We start from the raw sequence: 25,736 nt of genomic DNA on the forward strand, positions 1-25,736 counted from the left end.
ACATAAACAAATACAAAGACAGGAAGAATTTTGTCTGAATGTAGCCAAGCTGCCACCATGCATCCTGTACAACATTTAATTTTCCTCTGATTCATCCAGTGTTCTTATGGGTGTTTCTCTACATAAGACAAAACTTGAGCAGACCAAACAAAGTTTACGATATCATCCTGCAGGCATATCATATTAGAGTCCAAGCAATCTGGCCATGGATTGTGGACAGCCAAAAGTTAAAACTAGGCGATCTTTTTATTGATTGATGATACCAAAATCTTAAGACAATAGGATTTGAAGAAGATGAATGTCAAAATTCTCTCCTCGCATATTTAAATCCACACCCTTCTATCATCTTTTCTTTATATTTCGCCTTCAATGTGACAGACATGCTCTGTCAGTTCCAACTACCAGCACAACTGCATCGTCAACCTTTCTCTCTGACCATACTTGCAACATCAAAGCACTAAAGTTTGCAGGGTTCGAATGGCCTCCTCTACATCAAAACAGCTCCGGGAGTATCTCCAAGAGCAACAGAAACCTTTTGTATTAGATGTTTACCTTTCGGAACGACAGATCATGTTGAACAAGAAGCAAAAGAGACCGTGCGCTTATGATTTGAACAAGAGAAGAATTATGCAGGCTAGGAAGATCCTGAAGTTGTTGTTGCTCAAGTTTACTCGCAGTAGTCAAAACCAGTCGGTTTCAAGCTGCCAGAAAGCTCAGAAACATGAACCTGTTTTGAAAACAGTTGGAAAGCCCCAGCAGATTGGAGAAATGAAGTGGCTTCCTAAAGTGAGCAGTTCAGTTGCAGATCGTGAATATTTCAGATGCAATGTTAAAGATCCACCTTGTTATGAAAATCATGCATCTCTTCATCCAAAGACTTCTCAAGCGTTAACACATAGCAGTGTGAAACAGAAGGTACAGAAATGGATGTTATCCAGAAAAGGAGATCGAAACTTAATTTCCTTCTCATAATGTGGTCACAAAAGAATTTTACATGGTTGATGTTTCTTGCGTTAAACTGAGTTGCTGACAAAGTTTTGCAGGCTGCTGCGGACATAAATCTTCAATGGGAATGCAAGGAAGAGAATGAGCAACTCAGCCCAGTGTCAGTACAAAAGGAACTACCATCAATAAACAAGGGTACAAAGAATCAGTTATTTCATCTATGAATAACAAAGCAACTTTCTTGATTTATAATTTTTAGATTTGTAGTTTAACCCAAATTAATACCAATCTTACAATGGACAGGGTGTCACCTCCCAGCAAAACAAGAAGAAGAAGAAGATGCATCGGCTTCAAGCACCGTTTTGAGCACAAACGTGGAGGAAGACTCTTTGCTCTCAGCTTTCTTGTGCGACTTGTTAATTAAATCATTGATTGAGAAGACGAGTGTTGCTGGTTTCACAGAGTTACAGGAGATGATTGTGCCTGCTTTTTCTCAGCACCTGAAAAACAGAAGGGTCTTATGGCAAAACATGCAGCTACTTTTTGATTGTGTAAACGAAGCCATAGAAGTATACAGAAGGAAGAACAGAAAAAAGCAGTATGCTCAAGAATTAATAGGTCTGAAAGAGCTCGGAAAAATCATCTGCGACCAAATTTGCTCATGTGGAAAACAAAACGCAGGCGAACAAATAAATATTGACGTCACTAGCATAGTAGAAGATGGCTATTATTTGCAGCAGCTAAATAGGAGGATAGGGATAGAGATAGGAGATGCAATCTTGAATGAAATAATTCAGGAAGTAATAGATTTATCTTTTCAGTAAAGAATCGTTGTAATTACTTGGCGAAACAGAAACCATCACATAGCAACAGAACCTTCCGTCAAAAATTACAAGGAATCCATCGTCAGCTAGTTCAACTGGCTAAGCTTCAGGAGTTCCCATGGCAGCATAAACTTTCAATTTGTTTTCACAAACATCAATAAAAACTAATGGAAAAGTGGTACATTTTATCAAGCAATGCAGAGTGCAAAACAAAGTTGAAATTGTCTCGTATACTTTCATAAATGGGAAAAAAACCAAGTGGTTATCGATTGCATATGCATAAACTGCGAACAAGATCCATTCAGCCAGGATAAACCACAAATTATCAAGATCCATCAGCGATGAGTAAGTACAAATGATAGAAACAAAACGCGGATAATAACCACATTAATTATTAATTAACAAAAACTAAATGGTGTACGAAACTTACACCGTGGATTACAATATTGAACTGTTGTTATGAGTTTTTTTAAAAAAAAATTATTTGTTAATTTTATTTTTAAATATTAGAGTGGTTGAAAAATTAATTTTGTAATTTATTTTTTTATTTTTTTTATAAAATTAGCATGATTTGTAAGTTTATTAGGATAAACGTTGTCACAATTTACAGGTTTGATGAAATATTTTTTTTAATTAAACTTGATTTTTTTATAATTTATTTTTTTATATAATTAAAATAAATAGTTTAAGAGAAGTTTATGTTATTAAAATTTATAAAGTAAGAAAAACTAAAAGGAATGGAAAAATTATTATTCATCTACACTCATCCTATCGTAAATAAAGTGCTTTGCTTCTTTTTTTTTTTTTTTTCCCTTTGCTTCTTTTTTTAGGTTTTTTTTTAATTTGTTTTTGTAGATTTTATCTTTTAATATTGAGATAGTTGAGAATTTAGCTTTGTATTTTTTTTTCTTTTTATTTTATCTTTCTATAGAGTTAATGTGGATAATGAGTTTGTCAGGGTACGTAACCCTGCTTGCCCTAGTCTATGGGTTTGATGGGGTATCTGTTTTTTTAATTGAACTTGAATTTTTTTATCGTCTATTTTTTCTTTTATAGTTAAAAAAAATAGTTTCAGAGAAAAATCATATTATTAAACTTTATAAAATCTATGAACCTATTTGTAGGTTGACCTAATTCACGGTCTAGCAAGTTTAACTTTTTTTAATTATTTTTTTTTAAATCCATCCTTATACATTGAGTTAAGTGGGAATTCAGTTTCATAATTGGTTTCATTTTGCTTTCTATGAGATTATTGGGGTATCATAAAACATCTTGGTATTAGGTTGGTGCAATCGTCTATTTTTGTTATCATATAATTAAATAAAAAATGGTTTAAAAACAAATAAATTATATTCTTAGTGGAATCCATAATCTGGTTCATAGGTTTGACGCACTGGCCTAAGTTATCATATTCACAAGTTTGATAAGTGTACTCATCGACCGTATATTTTTTTTTTGTTCATTTAATTGTTTTTAATTTATTTTTCTTGATTTTATCATTCAATATTTGATTGATTGGAGAATAGACTACATGATTTATTTTTGTTTGCTTTCTATTGGGTTATTAGTCTCAAATAAATAATTTTTTTAAGTTAGTGTTTAATTTTGTGAGCATCTATTTTTATCATGTAATTAAATAAAAAGAAGTTATTAAACCCAATAGAATCCATAAACCAAGTAACGCGAGGACCGGGGTCGATCCAATCTTTCATTATCTCAATATTTTTTTTAAAAGGATTGTCATGCTGAAATTTTTCTAAAATTTAAAGTTATATTTTTACCGGTCATCAAAATTATATTTAAATTTATAAAATTAATCTAATTAGATTAGATTAGTTTACAATGATTTAATTAAAAATTTGAGTAAATAAAAAAACTGAGTAGAAAAGTTTTAAAATTGACCCTTTAATAACATTACCAGGAAATTTCCGTGCTGTTTAACATTCTTGTTTTTTTACATTTTTTAAAAAATTAATCCTACCGCGACCACGACAGAACGTGGCCCAATAGACTAGTAGAAACTAATCACTTTCTATTAGGGGGTGCGACCTTGGAGGTGCCAAAACCTTTGGGATCGTCACCCAGACCGCAACGTCCACAACGAAAAAAAAAAAAAATATATATATATATATATATACCCACTGTGGCACCATTAGAGCATCCACATTGTTGCTCTCTAACTAAGCTCTTCAGCTATAATAGCTAGCAAATACATGTTTTACCCGCAGCGTTTATGCTCTCCAAAGGGCTCTCTCCTTTGGCCTTGTCTACACTACTCGCTAGCACTCTCTAGTTGTGGAGCTGCAAGGAGGGAAGGAAGACGTGATTCTCGGGTTTTGGCAACTCTCGCCTAGAATGTAACTTCTCAGCTTCTGATGTTAACAAAATCCCTTGAAACACAGATTTTAAAGCACGTCCAGCAGTTGAACCAGCACAGACCAAGAACCCAAATAAATGAAACAAATGCTCACTATTACTAGCCAAATCAATCCCAAAAACCACAGGCAAAAGTGCACAAGAAACCTCAACAGATTCTTCCTTGCAAGTTATCAAGAAAGCAAAATTAGCAGGAAAAAATGGTGTGGTTGCCCCAATAGCTTGATTAAAAGACACAGGCAAGTACATTAATGAAGTATGTCAAGAACTTGGTCATTATTGGTGGTGTTTGACACGGTGGTGCCATCCATTATTCTTGGGTTGCTGATTCTCCTTGTTGCCCATGCTTGTGCCTCCACCATCCTCCTAGGCTTCAAGGGAAAAGGGGGTTTTCACCAAAAAAACTTCAATTTAGGCTTGGTTGATGGTACTGAATCTCAGACCCATCAACCAGAGCATCACTATTGAATCTTCTCTGTACCTCTATGTTGTTGCTATTTCTAGCTAATATTTACTTTATAAAGAGATCTAATATTCTTCAACAGAGAAGAGGAAGAAGAAGACGAGAGCATCGTTTTTCTTGAAGCACACTGTGAAGTGAAAATGGGGATTTATCTGGCAAGGCATAAACAAGCGGAGGAGAAACACACATAATAATAAAACACTCATGACTCTATATTTTAGAAAACATGAACGTATTAATATTTTTTAGCTAACTAGTTAAAATAGCTATTTAGCTAAAATGCAAAGAGCATGAAAAATGTTAGCTGACAAGAAAAATGTTTCTAGGTTTTCGGATCGTACTGTTCTCCCAGCACACCCAAAACTTTCCGATTGCTTCTTTGTTCAAGTTTCACATTTTATTTTTCTTCGTCTCCAATTTGAATTCACTCTCCTTTTCTTCGTTACCCAAAGCCACCCCGTTTCAGCATATTGCCGACGAAGGAATGAGTCTGAAACCAGGTTTCAGAGCTGTTACAACATTATGCAATTTCAATATCTCACCCACAAAAGGCAGAGAAGCACCAGTTGACCCTGATTGAACTAATCTAACAAAAGCCCGAAACACTAATCTAACATGTCTACCCTGATTGAATTGACTGCAATGAACACGTACCACTTTGGCGGTTTAACTCTAGTTCATAATTTAATTTTGAGCTCTATGGTACATTTCAGATATTTCATATTCTTGATTTTTATTTTGCATAGTCATAACAGTGTGTCCATGCAATGTGACTTCTCTCAGAATATTATCCAAAACAAAAACATGGATCTATGGCCTGATTAAACCACAAACCAATGCACATAAAGATTACAGAAAGATGGTAGGAATACGGCTTAAAACTCTATTCTATCACGGTAAAGCTTTAGAAAACAGTTCATCTTTGTAATACAGATAAAACATTGAAGAGATTTTGAAAGGGATAAATTGTTAACTACCGAGTTTCCCTATCCTCACCAAATTCCCCATCTTCAAGATCCTCAAGATCACCAGTTCTACGAGAACTATTTCGGTGGTCTCTCTTGTGTCTCTTGTGCCTGCTTTCACTATCTGACTCAGGAGTGGAAGCATGCTGTGCCAATTATTGGGAGAAGAATGGAGGAAATGTTCCATTAGAGCTTTAAGTGAATGGATTAGCCAACAAATTACAAGTGAAGCCAAGCATTTATCGCATGATAGGGGGGGGGATGCATACCCTTCTTGATTTTTTGAGGTCACTGCTGCTATGTCTGTGTGAACTCTTGGACCTATCCTTCTCACTTTCATCCAGATCATCCACAGCATTTTGATGCCTCTTCCTCTGTTTCCTGCTATTGTCACTCCCAGATCTTTTCTTATCACTACAAACTTGATTTTCTATTGTATCATCAATTTCAACATCTTCTTCTTCCTTTCTTGTTTCTCTATCATGTCCCCTCTCCTTTTCCCTTCTATGTTTTGCTTTCCTCCTTTCTCTCTCCTCCCTCTCTTTTTCCTTTTTTGCCTGCAGAATATTGAAACCAAAAATTTACTTGAATATCCAAGTTTATTTATTTTACATATCCACAAGTTCAGGGAGGAAGTGACAAGAGTTCACATATGTAGCAGTCATGGTTCAAATATCAGTTCTTACATACAAGAACCCTGGTTTTGTTTAAGGCAAACAGCAGTGTACTAAATCCATTATTTACTTGAACCCCTGCCTGAAATCATCCACGAAGTAAAACCATTAATGGTCCAGTAAAGCCTTCACAATCTATCTTCAACTGTTTTACCATATTGAGGACATATCATATCCAAATTCTAAATTTCCAAACCAATTTCAACTACTTCGACTTCAATTCTCTAGGCAACTCTTTGAAACTGAAACATATAAAACTTCTTGATTGTGCAGTCACTAACCTTCTATATGATCAAACTATAGCAGCCAACTCTCTAACCCTAATACCACAAGGAACAAAGCTTGCCATAGAGTTCAGAACCTAGTTTGCTCTTTCACCAAAACTAACAGTGTCAGCAGAGCAAAACACAAACAAGTGTGCAAAAACATTATCTAATCACAGTGATCATAATCTGACATATAATTCTAGAGAAACATCAGTATCATAATTCTATGTTCACAAATTGCAAAATGTTCATACCATCTACAAGCTAAGTCATAAGATCACAGTAGTACTCTGCACAGACTTCTATTTTATATATTTCCATAAAAAAATATCAAAAGGAAAAATAAACACATTTCAAGTTTTGAACATTGCTTAGAGGCACTTGAAATTGTTTCATACCTTTTCCTCCTTTCGTTTCCACTCATTCTCTTTCTCCTGATCTTTCAGTTGAGATACATATTCCTCAAATATCTCTCTACAGAAGCCTTCTTCACCAATGGAACTAAAAGACAGCATCAAGCAAAATGATATTATGAATAAAGCAAAGCTCAGATAAATGGACAGTTCTCAATGTCGATGTGCCACATGTTTACAAATAAGACATACAGGACCAAAGATAAGATATAGCATGGAAATTAATGATTGTGACTTATAAAACACAATAAAGTTGAAGTGAATCCATAAATTAAAAATACAAAATGTATATCCTAGCAAATCCCAAAAGAAAAATTATGTTTCAGGAGGGGGGGTGGATTTCTTGACATGTTTGTAAGCAATTAAAACCATTACAGATGTATATATCATAGACTCTACTTATTATCAATTTGACAAGTAATACCTGTATTCTCGGCTACCATCAAAGATTTCCTTGCAGCTCTCCCACTTAGAAGATGCAGTTATATCCTGCAACAAAGCAGAGGATCAGATGGTTGATGGGATGAAAATGCCCCTAATTAACCATCCAATACAAAGAAAGTTAATTGAGAGAGCGATACAAACCTTAATAGACTGTAGTAGAATGAGAAAATCATCCTCAAGACGTTTACGCTTCCTGGCTTCTTTCTCCTCCTTTTCCCTGGCTCTTTCCAGCAATTCATCAAATACCATCTTCAAAGAGGTAAATCAAGCATCAGATCATTGTAGCACATGATGAATGACTATAAGCATGCCTAGCTAGCCGCCCCCGCCCAAAAAAAAAAAACACAAAAAGGCAACCGAGAAAAAAAAATCCCTTAAATATATAACCAGGTACACCGTAGTGTAGTTCTCAATTTCCAGATCTAGATATCATTCACCTTCGAATTGGGGCAGTACCACATTTTGAGCAATGTCTTTGGAAATGACACTCATTGTTGGTCCAATTGATCACATTCAAACAATTGCCGAGCACAGTCTGGCGACACCAAACAAGGACAATACACAACCCAGCAAAAATTCTAATTTCTAACAATTTCTTTCTTCTTCCTTTCCTTTCCTTTTTTTCCTTTTCTTTTGCTTTCTTTCTTTCCCTTTTTTTTTTTGTCTTTTCGATCAGATGCCAGAAATTTCGATTACAAATAATAGAAGAAACTTAAAAGGAACATGTAATCCACTGAAACATGGAGAAAATGACCTTGTAAAAGACAAGCATGCCAAGTCACCTTAAGAAACAAGCATTATCTAATATGAGAACATACAGCACCTTTAGGTTCACATCTGATATATGTGGAGAGCCAACATCCTCGATAATAGCAACCTTCAAATCTTCAAGTGTCCAGGTTGATGCCAACGGAACCTGAAAGTTAAAAGTATATTAGACATCTAAGAGAACAGGATAAGTGAAAAGAAGATGACATTTCCAGGTTATACCTTTTTCAACTTTACAACATCCTTTATCCGAGTTTTGTCCTCATGATACTGTAAAAACAAACAGGATTGCAAATTTGTGAGCACCGGAACATCAAATCAAAGAAAATTGATTTTCCAACCAAAAATTGTCGAGATTTAAATCAATTTGTGACCTTCCCATAAACAGTATAGTAATTATGTAAAACAGGTAGCTAGACATTCTGGGTTTTCACTGCAGAGAAGTTGCTGCTTGTCTCTTACATCTAAACCCAAATTCCATGGGCTCAACTTCATTGAAGGAAAAATATCTCAATACTAAACTACAAAAAACTAATTGGCTATATAAACTAATAAACCACATTTGTGGAGATCAGAGTTAATTCTGAAGACAACTATAGCAGGAATAACAAAGAAAATGCTGAAACATCAAGAATAAAACAAAATAAAACAAGTTCCCACAAAATCTAAAGTTCATAACAGTATATTTTGCTCAATTCAACATGCATATTTTGCTGAAGTCAACATGCTTTCCTTGATGAAAAAGCCAATTATCATGATACCTAAAACACATGGTATAATTACCTGTTTCTGTAGCTCCTCAGCGACATCTTCAAACAAATCTTTTGGAGTTGAACCTGAGTTGTTTGAAGCAACAGCCACATATGCAGGTAAATCTTTAACCTGAATGACAAATTAAAGTAAAAATATGAAAATGCATCCCCCAACATGAAACAATGCTCTGCTTGACAAAACCAAATATACAATTCCCAATAATAAAATGGGATGCACACGCACACAAACAGAGATGCTTATCAAAACAAAACCAAGGTAGGTTAATAACCTTCAGGTGATAATCACGCCAGTTATTTTTGGCAGTAAGAGTGCCTGCAGCAACATGTTCTTCAAGTAGCTTGCGGAACTCATCACGATTTTTACGCTCTGCCTTTCTCAGTTCTTCCTATTTTCATCAATATGGGGATAAGAATATCATATAAAACAAATCCAAATACTTTGTCCTCACAAAGGCTAACAGATAATAGCACCTTATGTATCTTCCTTTGCTCCTCTTCTTCCTTCTCCAAATCATGTAAATAATCCTGAGACACCGTTGTAAAATTAGCTCCCAATACTCGTAGAAATGTTACTTCTAAATGAAGATTAGTACCTGAAAAATTTCTATGCGATCAATTTTTTCAAGACGTGAACATCTTTCATCAGCTTCTAACCGATCTTGTACTTTTCGCCACTGGGTGCTTGCCTACAGAGGGAAAATGATGGATAAGTAAGAAGTTGCATTGCCAAAGGAAACCTGAAAAACTGAAATCAGCTTTGCGAAAAGAGTGCCTTAATGAATTCGCATGATTCCAGAAACTGCCTATATTCCATAATGTTCCTCTTGCGCTGCTCCTGTGCCTTTGCTCGTTCCTAGTCAAAATCCCAATTAAAGTTTCAAATCACAAATTCATATATTGCTACCGTCAGTTACTAGACTTCAAACAGGAACAAGTATGCAGCAGAACATAAAGGCTACTGTGACCATAATAGTTATATAATAACAAACTCCAAAGTGCATATATAAGAGCATTGTCTATATGTATTGGCCACTGGGTAACAATAATACAGTGAGATATCTCCCTGGACATCAGATCATGTCCTCTAGATTCTATTGCTCTTGTTGCTCATGTAAAGCCATCTCAGATGATTCGACAGTGAATCACACAGCATCAACAATTGTACATTACTAGTATTGTACTAAATTATTAGGATGGATGTTATAAATAGAGGATAGAAAAATGAAGCTAGCAAAATATACCTTTTCTTCAAGTTCCTGCAAGTAGGTTTCAATCAGATCCTTACGGTCTCTTTCCCGTTCAACAGCTTTAAACCGCTCATCATTTTCAAACAAAGTCACTGCTTTGCTAAGCAATATTTCAAGCATTCAAGTACAAAAGAGAAATTATTAAGAAAACAACCATTCTATAAGTAGCAAGTGGCAAATGAATTAGAAAGAAAAATTTAAATGACATCAAAAAATGCAAACCTCAATCTAATTGATGCTGTCAGCTCTTTGGACTCCTGCAAAGGATTCATGTCAAAACAAAAGAAAAGCAAACTCTTATAGAAATATCACACATCTTTACAGACATAATCGAAGAAAGAAATTCAAAAAACTTACTTCTAGCATGTTCTTGAATTCTTCCCGTGCTTTTTTCTGTTTAATCCTCCTTTCCTCAGCTTCCTGTTTTTTCTTTTGACCCAAGAACTGAAACAAAAAGTTAGTATCATGGTAATAACATTTTTAATGCAAGCATGATAAAAAGCTAGACAATGGTTCCAGAAAGCATCAAAGTATTGAATTGCAATTTTTTTAGGAAGAATAAAATGTTGGGTTAAAACTTAAAGAACACCAACTGTAAGTATTTACCTCATTAAATGCTTGCTTTCTCTCTCCAAGTGTTTTTAATGCACCATATCTTTTATCATTAATTATTACTCTCATGGCCTGATATAATCAGCAGCAAAGTCAGGAACTTCCAAATGCAGGAGATAGAGAATCACGTACAATGTGTTGAATTACCTGGTCCCATGTCCATTCAGACCCAACATTTGCAGACTCCAGAAGTGCTTTAAATAAATTTTTTGCTTCCTAGAAGGGGCGAAGGATAAATTTACAGTCAAAACGTTAATACCAGAGAAGGCACAATAAGAGAAACTTGAGTCTATTAAATACATACCAGCTTATCAGCATAAAGTAAGGGCTCATGATTAACTGCTTTCTCTTCCAATGGAACATTGTTAACCTTTTCATCTATGACCACCTCCTTTTCAGCTTCCTGGAAGACATAAACCACATCAAGTTGCTAGTAAAGCAAGTCGAGTATGTTTCCAGACTGATAATCTTAATGGTGACAACTACCTCTTTGTCTAGTGCGGGAGCTTCATCTGCTGAACTAGGTTTATCTTGAACTGAAAAGTTGTTCCTAAAACAATTTAACAAATAAGTGCACCTAAGATAAGTTCTACTCTGTTTCTTATGAAATAGGTAAAGAAAACAATACATTGGTGCAGTTATGGTGTTCACCGCTGTGGCAGTGACTTCAGCACTTTTTGGAACATCAGCAACAGGAATCTCAATTGTCTGAACTTCATCTGCATTGGTCGTCATGGAAGATGACATGACAGGTAAGGTCGATGATTCAGAAGCTAACTGCAACTGTGAATTACCAGCAGCAGCAACAGGTATAACAAGAACCGGACTCGATGGTGCCCCTTGAGCTGTAGAAGCATCTGCAATTGATGGTGTCTTATCCGCGGATGGAGGAATAGAAGTAGAGGCATGAGAATTTGTAAAGACTTCTGATTGTTTTTCCATGGTAGATGTATTTTCTACTCGTGCACGGGCCAACTGGAAGCAAGTATTTAAAACAATAGTGGGATAAATATTCAAGTTTTTCTTTTAAGAAAAGATAAAATTTAAAAAGAAAAGGAAAAGAAAAGAAGTTGGTGCAGGAGAAACCTTCAATTCTTCTGGGATTTCCCATTTTGATTGCTTGGTAACTTTATTGTAGTAATATCTAGAGGATTCATGGACAGAACAGCACCCAAAACATAAAAATAGCTTAGTTGCTTACTTGCTTTACTGAAAAGAGAATCTCCATATAAAAGATTATGAATAAATAGCTTCAAGGAAAGTAGATTAAATTACACACTTTCGTCCATCAGGACTCTTAAACTCCTTCCAGTCAGTTGATGCATCTGCCCTCTATATTGGTAAAATAAATAAATCAATGAATAAAAGAAACACCATCTGATAAGTACTACTTTGAAAGATAAATAGATGAAGTACTCAAATAAGAATACTTATGAAACAGAAAGGTTAGTCCCAGAGAAAAATTAATTTTGCTTTAATCTATTCAGAAATTATTTACAGAATTCAATAATTCTTATACAGAATTCGATAACAATAAAACGCTTAAAACCCTCTCTTCCCAAAATAAAGGATGGAACAGCATGGAGGGGGATAAGTGCTTTCAGTGATACCCAAGCTTCAATCCCACTTAAAGTACCTCTCACTTTCTCATTATTCCACAAAATGCTTTGTTTTCACTAAGCTATATTCACTTCACCAACATGCTTCTTTCATGAATAATGAACACATGCAAAAACCAAAAAGGAATAAAAAAAGGAAACCAACAGTATCATACATTCCAAGAAGTCTAAGAAACCATCATAAAAAGCATCCATGTTCAAGTAATCTAATAAAAAACAATCTGTGTTTCCTTCTTTTGCAATTGGTTTCACGAAATTAGAGGAATAATGAATTCTTTCTAGAGGCACAGGATACAAAAGACATTTAAGGCCTAGCATGGGAGTTCAGGATATCGGGCAGACATTTAAGGCCATGTAAGGATGTTTTCTTATGGTCAAACATGTCAAGAAGTTTTCTTGTTAGTGCATGCTAACCAAGTAACACAACAGTTTCACTCAAATAAATCCATAACAATCGGTAAGTAACACAAATGACAGGAATTACTACCATTCAAGCTATAAAGTAGGTAGTGCAAGCAGCAAAGACCCACAGCATATCCTACCTCTCATAGAGTAGCACAGCCCGTACCTGTCAGCAGCTTTAAAGCTATGGGAGTCATAACAAGGTATTTTTTAATATAACAACAATCAAAAGGGACTTCATGTACCATTCAGCCTAATGAGAACAGATAACAAGGAAAAAAATTTATGATACCATGGAAATACTTATCACAAGAATACCTTGAAAGCACATGTGTGGGAATTGGACTAGAAATAGTGGGGAATTATGGGAGAGTATATAAGCATCTTCAAATATATCAAAAGCACATTAAACTCACAATTTTTCCAAAGGATATTTACTGAGCTACACAAAAACATCATACTCAACCATGTGATATACTGATAGCCTAAGTATCGGGCATTGCTAATTAGTACCGGAAAAGCATTCAAAAAGCAAAGTCATTTTGCAAGCATAATCCAAATGATCAAAAAGAGAAACTGGGCAAGCAAGCAGGGCGAGAGAGAGAGAGAGAGAGAGAGAGAGAGAGAGAGAGATTTACTTGAAAAAACATTTTGGACAAAAGATAAAGGAAGTACCTTTCCTTTTTCTTTCAAATGTCTAGACAAATGATTGTGTTGAGCAAAAACAAATTATAAATAAATGGTGAAGATGGAAGAAGAAAAGAAACAGGAGAAGCGGCAGCAAAGTTTCCTCCAATTACTAAAAAGATTAGGCTGTGTGATGGTCAGAATGTTCAAAACACTATTAGCGATTGTCAATTCATGGGACCATATCTTTTTGGACCAAGTTTACCAATTTTATAAAACAAAACATCAGATACAAAAAGTCAAAAGTAATGGTTGCCTGCTTGAGAAAAAAAAAAACCCAACCTTAATGGCGAGCTACAGAGGCAGGTTTCATTTACCAAACTTGTATAAAATGTACCAAGTGATCAGCTTGCAATGGGGAAGAAATCCATATAACAAGTAACTGTCATATTAAAGCCCAAGCAAATTGTGCTGACATGAAGGGATGCATAAACACACAGTTCCACAAAATTTTTAAGCCATAAAGCTACAACTTATGAATAATTCAAGAGGCTAAACAACAGCAGCAACTCAAAATCACCTCAATTGGCGTCAGCAACTCATAAGGCTTCTCCCAACTAGATTGCCTTGTCCTCTTATTGTAATAAAATCTGGATATCAGGAAAAAAGAGTAATAAAATAAACAAAAAAGTAAATACAACATCAAAATGAATTGTTAACAGCAATGCATTATCCCAAGAAGTGATTCAAGTCGGGGTAGACCGCTCACTGCCCACTTATACCAAAAACAAATAAAACCCAATAAATTAATCTGACAGTGTTGTATTATGCACCTACAATCACCAGCACCACTAGGAACCACATACCTCCTTCCATTAGCAGATGTATGTTCTTTCCACTCTGTCGAGGCTTCTTCAGTCGGCTTAGGCTGGATACTTGTTGCCTGGAAATTTATGCGGTGCCAACACCAAGATAAGACACATAAAGAACTGTTGAGATTGCAAAGTAGAAAAGGTAATGTAGAGCAACAACATAAAAAAGAGACGAAAATGAGAGGGTTCTTCCAACCAGAACATTAGTAGTGATAACTGAAGATTGTTCGCCATTGCGCTGTATAGGTGTAACTGGTGCAGTGTTCTGTTTCATGGATGATGCAGGGTGTCCTCCAGTGGGAATAGGCTGTGCATGCATTTGAGGCATGGGCTGAAATTGAGTTACAGCATTAAAGGTTACAGGTGGTTGACCATATGAAGACGGTGCAAACTACAAAACAGATTCAATATATTAGGTACTTGAGATATCAATCAAACTCATAAAAATCAATTATGAGGAAATTCCCAGTATCTTACAGTATATGATGAAGATAGAGGCACTCCTGGGCCACCTAAACCAGGCATGTAGCTGTTTGGAGTTTGAACACTAGGTGGAGGCAGTGGAGATCCAGACATGACATGCCTGTTTGGCTGAGCATTTGGTAATGGAATTGCCTGAGGTGGTGGTGGACCAAGGCTTGGCTGGTTAGGTCTAGCTGGTAACTGCTGCATTGGGTGAGGAAATTGAGGTTGTGGGGGTTGGGGAGGCAATCCTGGATTCATCACTGTGACACCTCGGCCTACAGGCTGAAAGTGTGGAGAACTCACAGGAATGAATTGCTGTGATGGCTGCACTGGACCAACTGGTCGGAACTGCAGCAACAATTGATTGAAAAATATTTCTCCAGATCTATTTGAAGTAATTGGAATAGGTGATCTGTAAATTTTTTCAGGTCAGAAACATTACTTGAATGGGCATTGATGGTGGCGGAGCAAAATTTTGAGGATGATCCATGGGGCCAACCAGAGGAGGCTGGAGAGGCTTTTAAATAATTAAAAAAAAACCCATTATTAGGAAAAGATAAAGCGAAATTGCCAGCAAAACCAGTTTTAATAACAAGTGGCAAATTCAAGAGTTTTCTTTTTTTTTCTTTTAATAAATATAGCCACAAGCTTCAAGGCAAATGGAACGAACTACAAGATACAGAAACTTGAACATATCTCAATAATGGATGTAATAGAGAGAAAAGGAATTAGGAAATTATTGCTTATCTAGTATCCACCAAACCTTTTTTTTCTTTTGTATGAAAGAAATAATTTCATTAGATAAGAACAAAATCACTAACATTTAATTTTATACCATAACATATAATTTCATTACACTTCTTTAGCACAACATAGATTTCTCTAACGTTTTAGCATATGGAAGATAAGTGCAGCAAAAACTTTATTGCATGGGCAACATGATGATTCTGAAGCAAGGAATGGGGTGGGGTCTTTCAAGTTAATCCTATGTGACGACATGTCAAATAAAAAAAATAACAATAAGTGCCAAGTTAAAGTAGCACCGTAGCACCGTGGATCCTGAATACTTACTTTTTTGAAACATAAATAAGTCAAAACACTTCATATAATAGCATTAATTACAACACGTGAAATATCAATCATTAGCCATCAGGAATTTTAAAAGAACATTTGAGAAAGTGATGCAAGCCTCCATGCAAAACATAAACAAAACCTTGGCATGACCATTAAACATATCAACCTTGAGATGCTGTGCAAAAAAACTCCTGTACAATTGTTGGATGCTTATTTCTTCAACAATGGCTCTAGGAAAAAGAAATTAAATGAAAAAAAAAATTCTGAGCATGGACAGCACCATCTCAAACAAGATAGTGGCAGCACTAAGACATGTAAATTTCAACATTACTTTTTATGATTCAACATGCTAAACATTACTGTCATCTTACATTTATTTTCTTTGTGTCTTTTTAACTAATCCAAGATAGATTGATATGCAATGAAAAGTCTGAATTATGACATGGCATATATTATTTTCCAAAATACTTAACTAGTTAAGAGAATGCTTTTGGTGTATCAAACACAGATTGGAAAACAGTGGTAAACAATCCATAACATCAAAAAAAAAAGAACATGGAGGCATGTTAAAAAATTCAAGGTCTCTTGCTGTATGAATGCCCAAAAAGTAGCAAGTAGTCAAGATTTGAGTACCGGCAAGGAATGAAAAGCGCATATATTTTTTTTTTTTAACATTACCTGCATTCCAGAGAATTGAGGGTTGTTGGCCATTTATGGATGCAGCGTGTATCGGACAATGACTAAACCAGCAAAAATTACCATAACATGTAGTATTTTCCAATATGGCAACAAGAGAAAACACAGTATATAATATATCAAGAAGCACATGTGGAAAGATAAAACAAGTTCAATAACATTGATAGAAACACGGTTGATTTTCTGATAGTAGGTAGACCAAAAAATGATTATATTCAAACAGATGAACTACTGCTACAAAATAGCAAATCGAAAAACATCTAGTCATGGAAAGGAAGACAGCAGATATTGAACTTGTGCTTGCGGCATACAATGTAGGCTGTCAAAAAAAATACAAAATAATATCTCATCCATATAATTTAGACATGAAGAAGCATTTTCCATTTAAATCAACCATTTTCCACATCTGGAAAGAAAATTTTGGCTTATTTTCAGGAAACTGAATAAGAAGAAAATCAAGGAATCACAGATAAAAGCTGAGCTTTTTGCTCATAACTTGACAGTATATTTTTTCCAGTTTCGATAAGCCAAGCACCCCATTCTACAATGCCTATTAATAAAATGAAACTAACTAGGTTATTCAGATGAAAAAAAAAAATCAATTAAACCTCTTGAAGACCTACATCGTTAAACTTTGTATTGTTTGCCTTCTATTTCTTCCTAGAGCTTTATTGTTTAGGTAGATACATTAACCTGGAGAGGCTACAAGCAAACATGCATTCAGACCATGGACAGTCGCCTCTACATGTTCATGAAAGATGATCTAAGTAGGAAATTTAAGGCAAGGGGAGCATCAGTATGATATTTGTGGAATGTCAAGGTACTTCCCATTCAATGGTTTTTTTGCAAGGTACACTAGAAAAGTTGAGGAGCTCTGATGTGTTTATAATTTACTCTTTGAATTACATCAGTTCCCTATATACCCTCTGGAAATCATCTACCTAGTCAACTTTTTCTAAGCTTCACATTAATGGTATTGCATTATTGGGAAATTCATTATATTTTCAGAAAACAACTCACCCTTAACAGAAGAGTCAAATATCTATGCAATGAAATAGAAGGTAAAAAACATCACTTGGCAACCAAAGCCATAATTAAATAATTTTTGAAAGACAAACAAAAGAATCACAAATCAAGTTACAAACATAGAAGTAATCAAATCAGTGTCACGAAAAATTGTTCCAACCCATGTTTCCCTCCATCTCATGTGTTTCTAGAAACCAAACAGTGTTACTTGACCAGTATAAAGACAAATAAAGCAATCCATGAAACAATTATCAGTGATAGGAAAGACAAACATGTTTACTTGAAAAACATGAATCTTGCTAGGAGGACAATAAAACCAAGAAATTCCAATTGGGGTATTCCTTAAAATTGCAAACAGATACCTGCAAGTTCCAAATTCCCAAATGTAGCAAACATCTAAAAAATAACCACGTGTGAGAATGTAAATGCAGTAACCAACAGCTTTATGCTGCATTAGTTAATTGATGCAGTAACATATTAAACTAATATAGCACCAGCATTTCCAGAAACGGAAAGCAGGCACATGTAATTAAATCTTAAGATCAACCTCAATATCATTTGAATTGTTCCTCGCATCAAATGTGCAATTTTGGGAGCTTAATTGCCATCGATCGACTGACCAACAATATCCTTTATCTATATTTTAAAATGACTATGCCTTAAATAGTAATGTGATGATCCCATTCTTAAAGAATTTCACGATTCAATTTTACCCTTAAAATCTCAAAACATAACCAGCAGAACTTACCTACAAACTCCATTGAGGTGCATCAAAAAAGTCTTACTCATCACAGCATTCTTTTCTCACTTTCTCAAAGCAACTAACTAGTGGGCTTAAATAAAATAATTTCCTACAAAATTATCATTCCCTTGTTGCCATTTCCTCGAGTTCTATTGCTGCTTATCAAAATTCATAGCCAAATACGGAAGAAAAAAAATTGCAAAAAAAAACAGAAACGAATGCCACTGATCAAAATTAAACGAACTGTATCTTCCTGAAATCCTCCAAATAAGAGTCTTAAACCTACAAATTTTACTTTTAAAAAAGTCCAAACATTTAATTCACCAACCCTCGGCATTCATAACCTAAAAAAACATATAAACAAGATTCACTACAATCACATGAACCCACAACTCGAATTCTAATTAATCAGAGAGTGATACAACTCCTAAACAACAAAGAATCATAAATAACCCTAGTTTTATTGTTCTTTCAAGAATTCAAAACTAGCAATCAATTCAAGTTTAAGCTGTGGAGAGTGAAGACATACCAACAAAATAAAGACTAAATTTTGGCGTCGTTAAAATCAAGAATGGAGGGTTTAAGTGCATGAAAAGGGGGAGAAGTTTAGCGCTTTCAATTTAAAGAGATGTGAGAAGGGTTTAACCATATGTTTTGTCTGGTACAGACTACAGAGATAGAAAGTGAGAAGGGGCACGCACGGTGGTTTGGTTTTGTAATGGTTTGGTTTGGTTTGGTTTTGTAATGGTTTGGTTTGGAAAGTAAATAAGTAGAACTAAACAAAACAAAACAAAAAAAACGATGAAAATGTCGGGGAGATCCGATGGAAAAAATATTTAGGAAATTCTAGTCTGGCACTGCGTATGATTATATTTTGTTTTAAATTATTTTGATATAAAAATAAATTTTAAAAAAAATTAATATATCCAAAAAAATACTTTAAAAATTAACTTCTTTCCTATCTTCAAATAGACCATACTTTTTAAATCTAGTTTGGTAGTTGGCCCGGTCTAAGATCCAGTTTCAGGTTTTGACCGGATCATCCGGATCAATTCTTTTTAAATCAAAATGATGTGTTTTTAGTAAAAAACAAAAATGAACTGGTTGTAACGGGATTTTTATCGGGTCTTGCTGAGTCACACCAGATTTTTTTTTTTTTTTTTCTTCAACCCGGTCCGATTTTAATCTTGAATCAATCAATTTCAAATCAACAAGTCAAACCGAACCGGATTTCAAAACTATTTCTACACATACGATGAAAGAAGAATCTGATTGGATCTCTGGATATGTTAATTGGTAAAGAAAAACTAATTATTCAGTAAATGATAAGAAAGATTAATTAAGTTTTAATATAATATTGTTTTTCAAAATGCACAAGCAAATAAGAAAAATCATGTATGTATGTATATGGAAGGTCTCGACTCTTGTACCATGCGGGTATGATACGTGCATCTTGAGACAAACAAATAGTCAGACCAAAAAAGAAAAAGAAACGAAAAGACAGCAGTGGGCACCACCAAAACTGTCAAATATGCCATTATTATTACTACTGTTATTGTTTTTTCATTATTATTATTATTATTAATAGTTTGATTTTTCACGGTATGCCACGGAACAAATCGTCTTTCTTTCTTTTACACAAATTGAAAAAATTATACGTAAATTTAATAAGATAAATTAATAATTATATAGGTTAATAAATGATAATAAATTTGTAAATTCAGAGTTATGAGATAAGAATGTTATTTTTTAAAGAAAATAAATGTTAAATATTTATTTTTAATTTAATATTGGATCTCTAAAGTTTTAATTAATCTAAACAAATAAAATTTTGTTTTGTTTTGCCAAATTAATCATTAATTCAATGTTAAAATCTATTCTTTTAACATTGCAAGAGATCTATATCTAAAGTAATCAAAACAAAACATCAATCACAATCCCAATTTAACTTAATATGAAACTATTCAACTGTGAATAAAAAAATCAAGTAATAAAAATAATAAATTGAGAAAAATAAAACATTATGGGTAACATTGTAATCCATTATAAATCTTGTTTTTTTCATATGCTGTATTTTCATTATTTTTTAGTATATTTTTATTATCCATTGCTTTTTTATGTTAATGATTCAAAACATTATTTTATAGTTTTTCAAACGTAAATTTTAGAAAACACCAAACTACAATTATTAAATAAAAAATAAAATGACTTAATAAAAAAAACAATTTACTATTTATATGAATAGTTTTTCACCTTAATTTTTTTAATATTTTTTATAATCTAACTCATGTCTATTACTTGTATTGTTGTTATTTTATATTTCATTCGATGGTTATCCATTATATAATCAAAATTGATCCTGTCGGTAAGGGCCCCAGACCAATATCACCGGAACAAAAATGATAACCAAATCCAAGCTCTTGATTATCATGGAGAATACTAAGTCATATGATAGTTTTTTTATAGCACATTCACGGTAGAGACACACTTGGTGCATTGTGGACTCAATATGTATCTAGTGTTTTATTTTTATTCCCTTTTATTTTAATTTCATCCTTTCAATACAAAATTTAAGGCATTTAAGTTAAATTATTAAAAAATGACAAAATTGAAAGACATAGGATCAAGGTGAAAGAGGGGTAGAATGGGTGGTGGATTTAAAGTTTGCATAAAAAAATTCATTTTCGTTCTTTTACTTTTCTAGTGATATCTTTCCCGTCCCTAAAAAATTTTAAATTCAATTTTGATATCAAACTTCATTTCTCTTATTTTTTAGTTGTTAGTTAAAGAAAAAAAAATAAAAAGGTTGGCTAAATTCTGACAATACATGAAGAAAGTTTCTATTGAACCAATTCCAACTACAAAAAGATAGATATTTGTGTTCACAAGTTCCATTCGATAAGAAAAATTTAATTTTGATGTTATCTCACCTTGAAATTGTATGAAAAAATAGATATGACCTCGAGAAAATTTTTCAATTTCAAGTTGGTTTTTTTGATTTTTTGACCAATTATTTGGTTGTTTTAAGGCATTAAGGGGTTTATGCAAGTCTCTTGATTTTTTTTGTAGGTTTTTATGATTAAAATATAGTTAGAAAATTATTTTCTTAGAATTGAAAAAGTTGAGCATCGCTGAAAACTAAAGATGCAACAATGCATCAACTGTATCATATATATATATATATATATATATATATATATATATATATATATATATATATATATATATATATATATATATATATATATATATATAACCGAATGACCAATAAAGCAAAAAAATGGGCAAGCGTGCAAGCCAAACAATTAAAAAAACAACATAGCAATGAGTCATTGCACTTATAGATACATTATTCGCCATGCATGATTTATCTTCAAACTGTCATTCCACCTGTATTTTTAACTTTAATGTTATTACTGCAACATCAATTTATACTGCAACATCAATTTATTTATCATTGATCCTATGTTGCATTCAATTTTCCATTTATTTCTTATTTATATTGGTGTGTTCCTTACTCTGCTCATGACATTTCATCATCATGCTTTTCTGCTTGGTTGTTATTCTTTTTTAAATGGCAAATTATATTCATCATCATTCATTTTGGAGATCCAGTACAACAAATCTATTTGTTATGCTATAAATCATATAATTTGAATATCTACAAATGTACCATGCATCAAAGCATAAATAGAAAGATTTGAATGTATTCAGATATATCTCAAATCTATTGTAAATGAACTTATCAACAACATTACACATTTTGTGCTTCAAAAGCATGACATTATATATGTTTTAAAATCTCAAAAAAGACTCTAAATCTTATAAGAAACCTTTAAATCAATTATTATTTTATAAAAGAATAAAGTTTACATAATAATAATACATCATGTGAAGGGTAACCTGCCCTTCGCATGGTGGCAAGAATCCAAGTAAAACAAATAATGCATTGTTTGTTTGTTTGTTTTTTTAAAGGGTTGTTTGTCCTTTACATAAAGAAAAAAAATTAAAGGGTCTAGGCCAGCGAGGCCCAAGTGCTTTAGGCAACTAAGGCTTATGCATTTAACCCTTTTTTTCACTTCAATTGTTTTTAATTCTAATTTCATCATTTAACCTTAGAAATAAAAAATAAAAAAAATATATACTTTTGTTTTCATAGATTTAGCAAAAAAGTAAATCTAAAAAACAAAATTATTAAACTCAATGAAGTTTATAATTTAGATCACAGGTTTGACAATTTAAGCTATAAAATCTAAATCAATCCATCATATTGTTATCTCTTTTTTTATTTAATTTTTTCTTTCAATTTCATCTTTCATTTTAAAAAAATATATTTTTGTTATCATATATTTAGGTAAAAAAATTAAAAATAAAATTATTTAACAAAAATATATTTTTGTTATCAATCTAATATATTATCATCTCAATATTTTCTAAAAAAATATTTGGAATTAGTCTTTATTGTATGTTTCATTTTGGTTTCTATATGACTAATTGATTCTGATTTCCTTTTTACCGGATTATCATGATATTAAAACCTGAGTTACGAGTTTAGTAGATTAATTAAAGCTAATGCACTTTTAAATTGAGGTTCAATCTTGTTTGTGTGAATTCTAAATAATAAATTCTAAAGTGAATTTGGTTACTGAAACTGGTTTAACAATAACTCAAAACAATATGAAAGTGCAAAAAAAAAAAACAATTTCAAGAAGAAATAGAATACTAACAAGAAACATGGGGTTTATTTCCATTGTGGAAATAAAGGGCACTATAAAAAAGAGTGCAGTTCAATAATTTTAACAAGAAATATGGTTTTTTCAAAGTGAATATGGTTGAAAAAGGATGAAATCAAAGAGTTGGTTGTCATGGTTTCAAACATTCAAATTAAAATGATTATTGAATTAAATATAACAACTAGTGTTGTGAAAACTCTAGATTGGTGATTGGATTCTAGTGCAGCAGTTCATATCTGCAACCACAAAGTATAGTTCAAGATTTATAAAGAATTAAAGAAACCTGAATAGGTATTGATGCACAACTATAATTGTGCCAAAAGTTTAGAAAAATGAACTATAAAAACACAATATTAAAAATGACACTTATGATTATAAATGTGGAAAAAGATCCAAAAACATTTCTTGAAGCTATATTTTATAGGGATATTGTCTTTTAGAAAAAAACAGTAAATAATGAAATAGATTCAATATTGTCTAACAATACTTGGATCCTAGTAGATTTATCTCTGGGTACTAAGCCAATAGGATGTAAGTGAGTGTTTAGAAGAAAATACAAAATTGATTGTTTCATACAAACCTTCAGACAAGATTAATTGCTAAAGGTTTTACTTAAAACGAGGGTGTTGATTATTTTGACACTTATTCTCCAATGACAAGAATTATATCCATTAGATTTTTATTTGCATTAGCATCAATTTATAAATTGTATGTTCATTATATAGATGTTAAGACGACTTTTTTAAATGAAGATTTAAAGGATGAAGTGTATATGGATCAACTTAAGGGTTTTATACTTCCTTAAAATGAGAAAAAAATATATAAATTGGTAAAGACTTTATATGTTTTAAACCAAGTTTTGAAACAATGGCATGAGAAGTTTGACAAAGCAATTTTGTTGAATAGTTTTCATCACATTGGTGCCAATAGGTATATGTATTCTAAATTTACAATAGATTTTGGTGTGATTATTTGTCTTTACATAGATGACATATTAATCTTTAGCACCAATATGATTGGAATAGTTGAAACTAAAAGATATCTCACTTCTATCTTTAAAATAAAAGATCTTGGTAAAGTGGATACAATTTTAGGTATCAAAGTTAAGAAATAAGTAGTGGCTATGCATTTAATCAGTCATATTATATTGAAAAAATGCTTGATAAGTTTAATCATCTCAATATAAAAGAGGTTAATACCCTATTTGACTCTAGTATGAAATTAAATGATTATTGTGATAAAACAGTATCACAATTAGAATATGTTAGTGCCATTAAAAGTCTTATGTATATTATACATTGTACAAAACCATATATAAATTTTATTACAAACAAGTTATCAAGATATACAAGCAAGCTGAATATGGATCATTAAAAGGTTGTTGTAAGAGTCTTTAGTTATCTAAAAAGAATGATCAATTTGAGCTTGTTTTATTCTAATTTTTCAGCTGTGTTGAAAAGATATTGTGATGTAAGTTTGATAATTAGTTTGAGTGATAATAAGTCCACATCATGATGGATTTTCTCACTTAGAGAAGGTGCAATATCTCGAGCATCTAAGAAACAAATATGCATCTCATATTCTACCATGGAATCAAAAAAATTTTTTTAGTTTAACGTGGGTGTCCGGGTCAGCTTGTGCGCACCTCGACTAATCCCATGGGCCTTGAAGTTAACAACCATGTAAGCCTCCAGTGGTCATCATATGAGCAACCACAGGGTTCGAATCTGAGACCATAGAGGGAGCAAACCTCTTGGTTCCAAACTCTTACCACTAGGCCACCACCTAGATGGTTCCATGAAATCAAAATTTATTTCTATGATTGTTGCACGTAAAATAGCATAATGTCTAAGAAATATGTTGTTAGATATTAGATTGTGGCCATAACCAGGGGCGGAGCTAGGATTATTTATTAGAGGGGATCAAAATTAATATAACAAGATATAATATTTGTTTTAATTTATTATACATGAGTTGTAAAACAAAACCCGTATAATTTAGTTTTATTCAAATAACTTACTATAAAGATATAATGACCTTTATATAAGGTAAAATGTTGGAGCAATACCAATCGTCATCCTTCATTCGATTATCATATCAATTGTGAATCTTTCAGTAATTTTTTTTTCTATATAGATAATCAAATAATTTGCACGAAAATTATCCTCTATCCGATTGTGAAATCTTATTTTAACAATCTTCATCGTTGAAAAAGCTCGTTCAGTAGTTGTTGTCGAAACAAGAAGTGTAAAAAAAACACATTGTTCCCCATCATTAACTTTCTTCCAACAATTAAATCCTTTAACAGTAAACGTGTCCGATCCTGACTTTCTAGATGGTTTACTTGGAAATAAATAACATGGGAAAAAAATACAGTATTTTTCTCCGAATATTCAAGCCACGGATAACTTTTGAACCAATAAGACTGAAATCGACAAGGATGTTTTTTACCTGTCAGCGGATATTAATTCAGACATCAAAGGTTGATATGACCTCAGATTAATATGTCCTTCGAATTTCATCTTGTTGATTCACCGGGTATTCTTAAATTTGAGGATGATTACTTGGATCTCTAATTAAATGAGCAATGTCAATTCTGGTAAGAGGTTGCTCACTAATCAATGCAGGTTCTTTGTAAACTGAAGCATATTGGAGTTGCTCAACCATAACTTCAACATTACATGTTAGAGTTGGTTTACTAGGCTGTGAG

General features: G+C 32.9%; 2 protein-coding genes across 6 annotated transcripts; one reads left to right on the top strand and one right to left on the bottom strand.

The window, feature by feature from the left end:
* On the top strand, positions 1 to 1,965 carry LOC133703013 (uncharacterized). Its single transcript, XM_062127398.1, has 3 exons — positions 1 to 915; positions 1,044 to 1,140; positions 1,249 to 1,965. The coding sequence occupies exons 1-3, from the start codon at positions 478 to 480 to the stop codon at positions 1,767 to 1,769; spliced, it is 1,056 nt and encodes a 351-aa protein (XP_061983382.1). The 5' UTR covers positions 1 to 477; the 3' UTR covers positions 1,770 to 1,965.
* A 3,357-nt stretch (positions 1,966 to 5,322) lies between these two features.
* Positions 5,323 to 19,021, bottom strand: LOC133704854 (pre-mRNA-processing protein 40A-like). 5 transcript variants are annotated; one of them, XM_062129900.1, is made up of 30 exons: positions 18,823 to 19,021; positions 17,832 to 17,913; positions 16,508 to 16,569; positions 15,198 to 15,263; positions 14,768 to 15,103; positions 14,487 to 14,681; positions 14,285 to 14,361; positions 13,999 to 14,068; positions 12,050 to 12,102; positions 11,857 to 11,914; positions 11,399 to 11,745; positions 11,257 to 11,320; positions 11,075 to 11,173; positions 10,918 to 10,986; positions 10,765 to 10,842; positions 10,516 to 10,602; positions 10,381 to 10,415; positions 10,153 to 10,258; positions 9,684 to 9,764; positions 9,505 to 9,597; positions 9,383 to 9,436; positions 9,181 to 9,297; positions 8,922 to 9,020; positions 8,361 to 8,408; positions 8,194 to 8,286; positions 7,512 to 7,619; positions 7,351 to 7,415; positions 6,912 to 7,014; positions 5,843 to 6,130; positions 5,323 to 5,719 (listed from the first exon to the last, which is right to left on the bottom strand). In XM_062129900.1, exons 3-30 carry the CDS (start codon positions 16,538 to 16,540, stop codon positions 5,582 to 5,584), a joined length of 3,060 nt encoding a protein of 1,019 aa, XP_061985884.1. In that variant the 5' UTR covers positions 16,541 to 16,569; positions 17,832 to 17,913; positions 18,823 to 19,021; the 3' UTR covers positions 5,323 to 5,581. The 5 variants fall into 5 exon arrangements, with proteins under 5 accessions (XP_061985884.1, XP_061985866.1, XP_061985875.1 ...); XM_062129882.1 differs by having other exon boundaries at positions 15,198 to 15,272; XM_062129891.1 differs by lacking the exon at positions 17,832 to 17,913.
* Between the last annotated feature and the right edge of the window lie 6,715 nt (positions 19,022 to 25,736).

The sequence above is a fragment of the Populus nigra genome, chromosome 1, assembly GCF_951802175.1.
Source record: "Populus nigra chromosome 1, ddPopNigr1.1, whole genome shotgun sequence".
In the NCBI taxonomy this organism is placed as follows: Eukaryota; Viridiplantae; Streptophyta; class Magnoliopsida; order Malpighiales; family Salicaceae; genus Populus; species Populus nigra.

What these genes read in the sequence shown, in the direction of transcription:
- LOC133703013 (XM_062127398.1), top strand. Translation starts at nt 478, where the DNA reads ATGGCCTCCTCTACATCAAAACAGCTCCGGGAGTATCTCCAAGAGCAA. An exon ending in ATAGCAGTGTGAAACAGAAG is followed by an intron (nt 916 to 1,043) that starts GTACAGAAATGG and finishes AAAGTTTTGCAG; the next exon opens with GCTGCTGCGGACATAAATCT. An exon ending in ACTACCATCAATAAACAAGG is followed by an intron (nt 1,141 to 1,248) that starts GTACAAAGAATC and finishes TACAATGGACAG; the next exon opens with GGTGTCACCTCCCAGCAAAA.
- LOC133704854 (XM_062129874.1), bottom strand. Translation starts at nt 16,540, where the DNA reads ATGGCCAACAACCCTCAATTCTCTGGAATGCAG. An exon ending in AGTTGCTGACGCCAATTGAG is followed by an intron (nt 12,103 to 13,998) that starts GTGATTTTGAGT and finishes TTACCAATATAG; the next exon opens with AGGGCAGATGCATCAACTGA. An exon ending in ATGTTGTAAAGTTGAAAAAG is followed by an intron (nt 8,287 to 8,360) that starts GTATAACCTGGA and finishes TTTAACTTTCAG; the next exon opens with GTTCCGTTGGCATCAACCTG.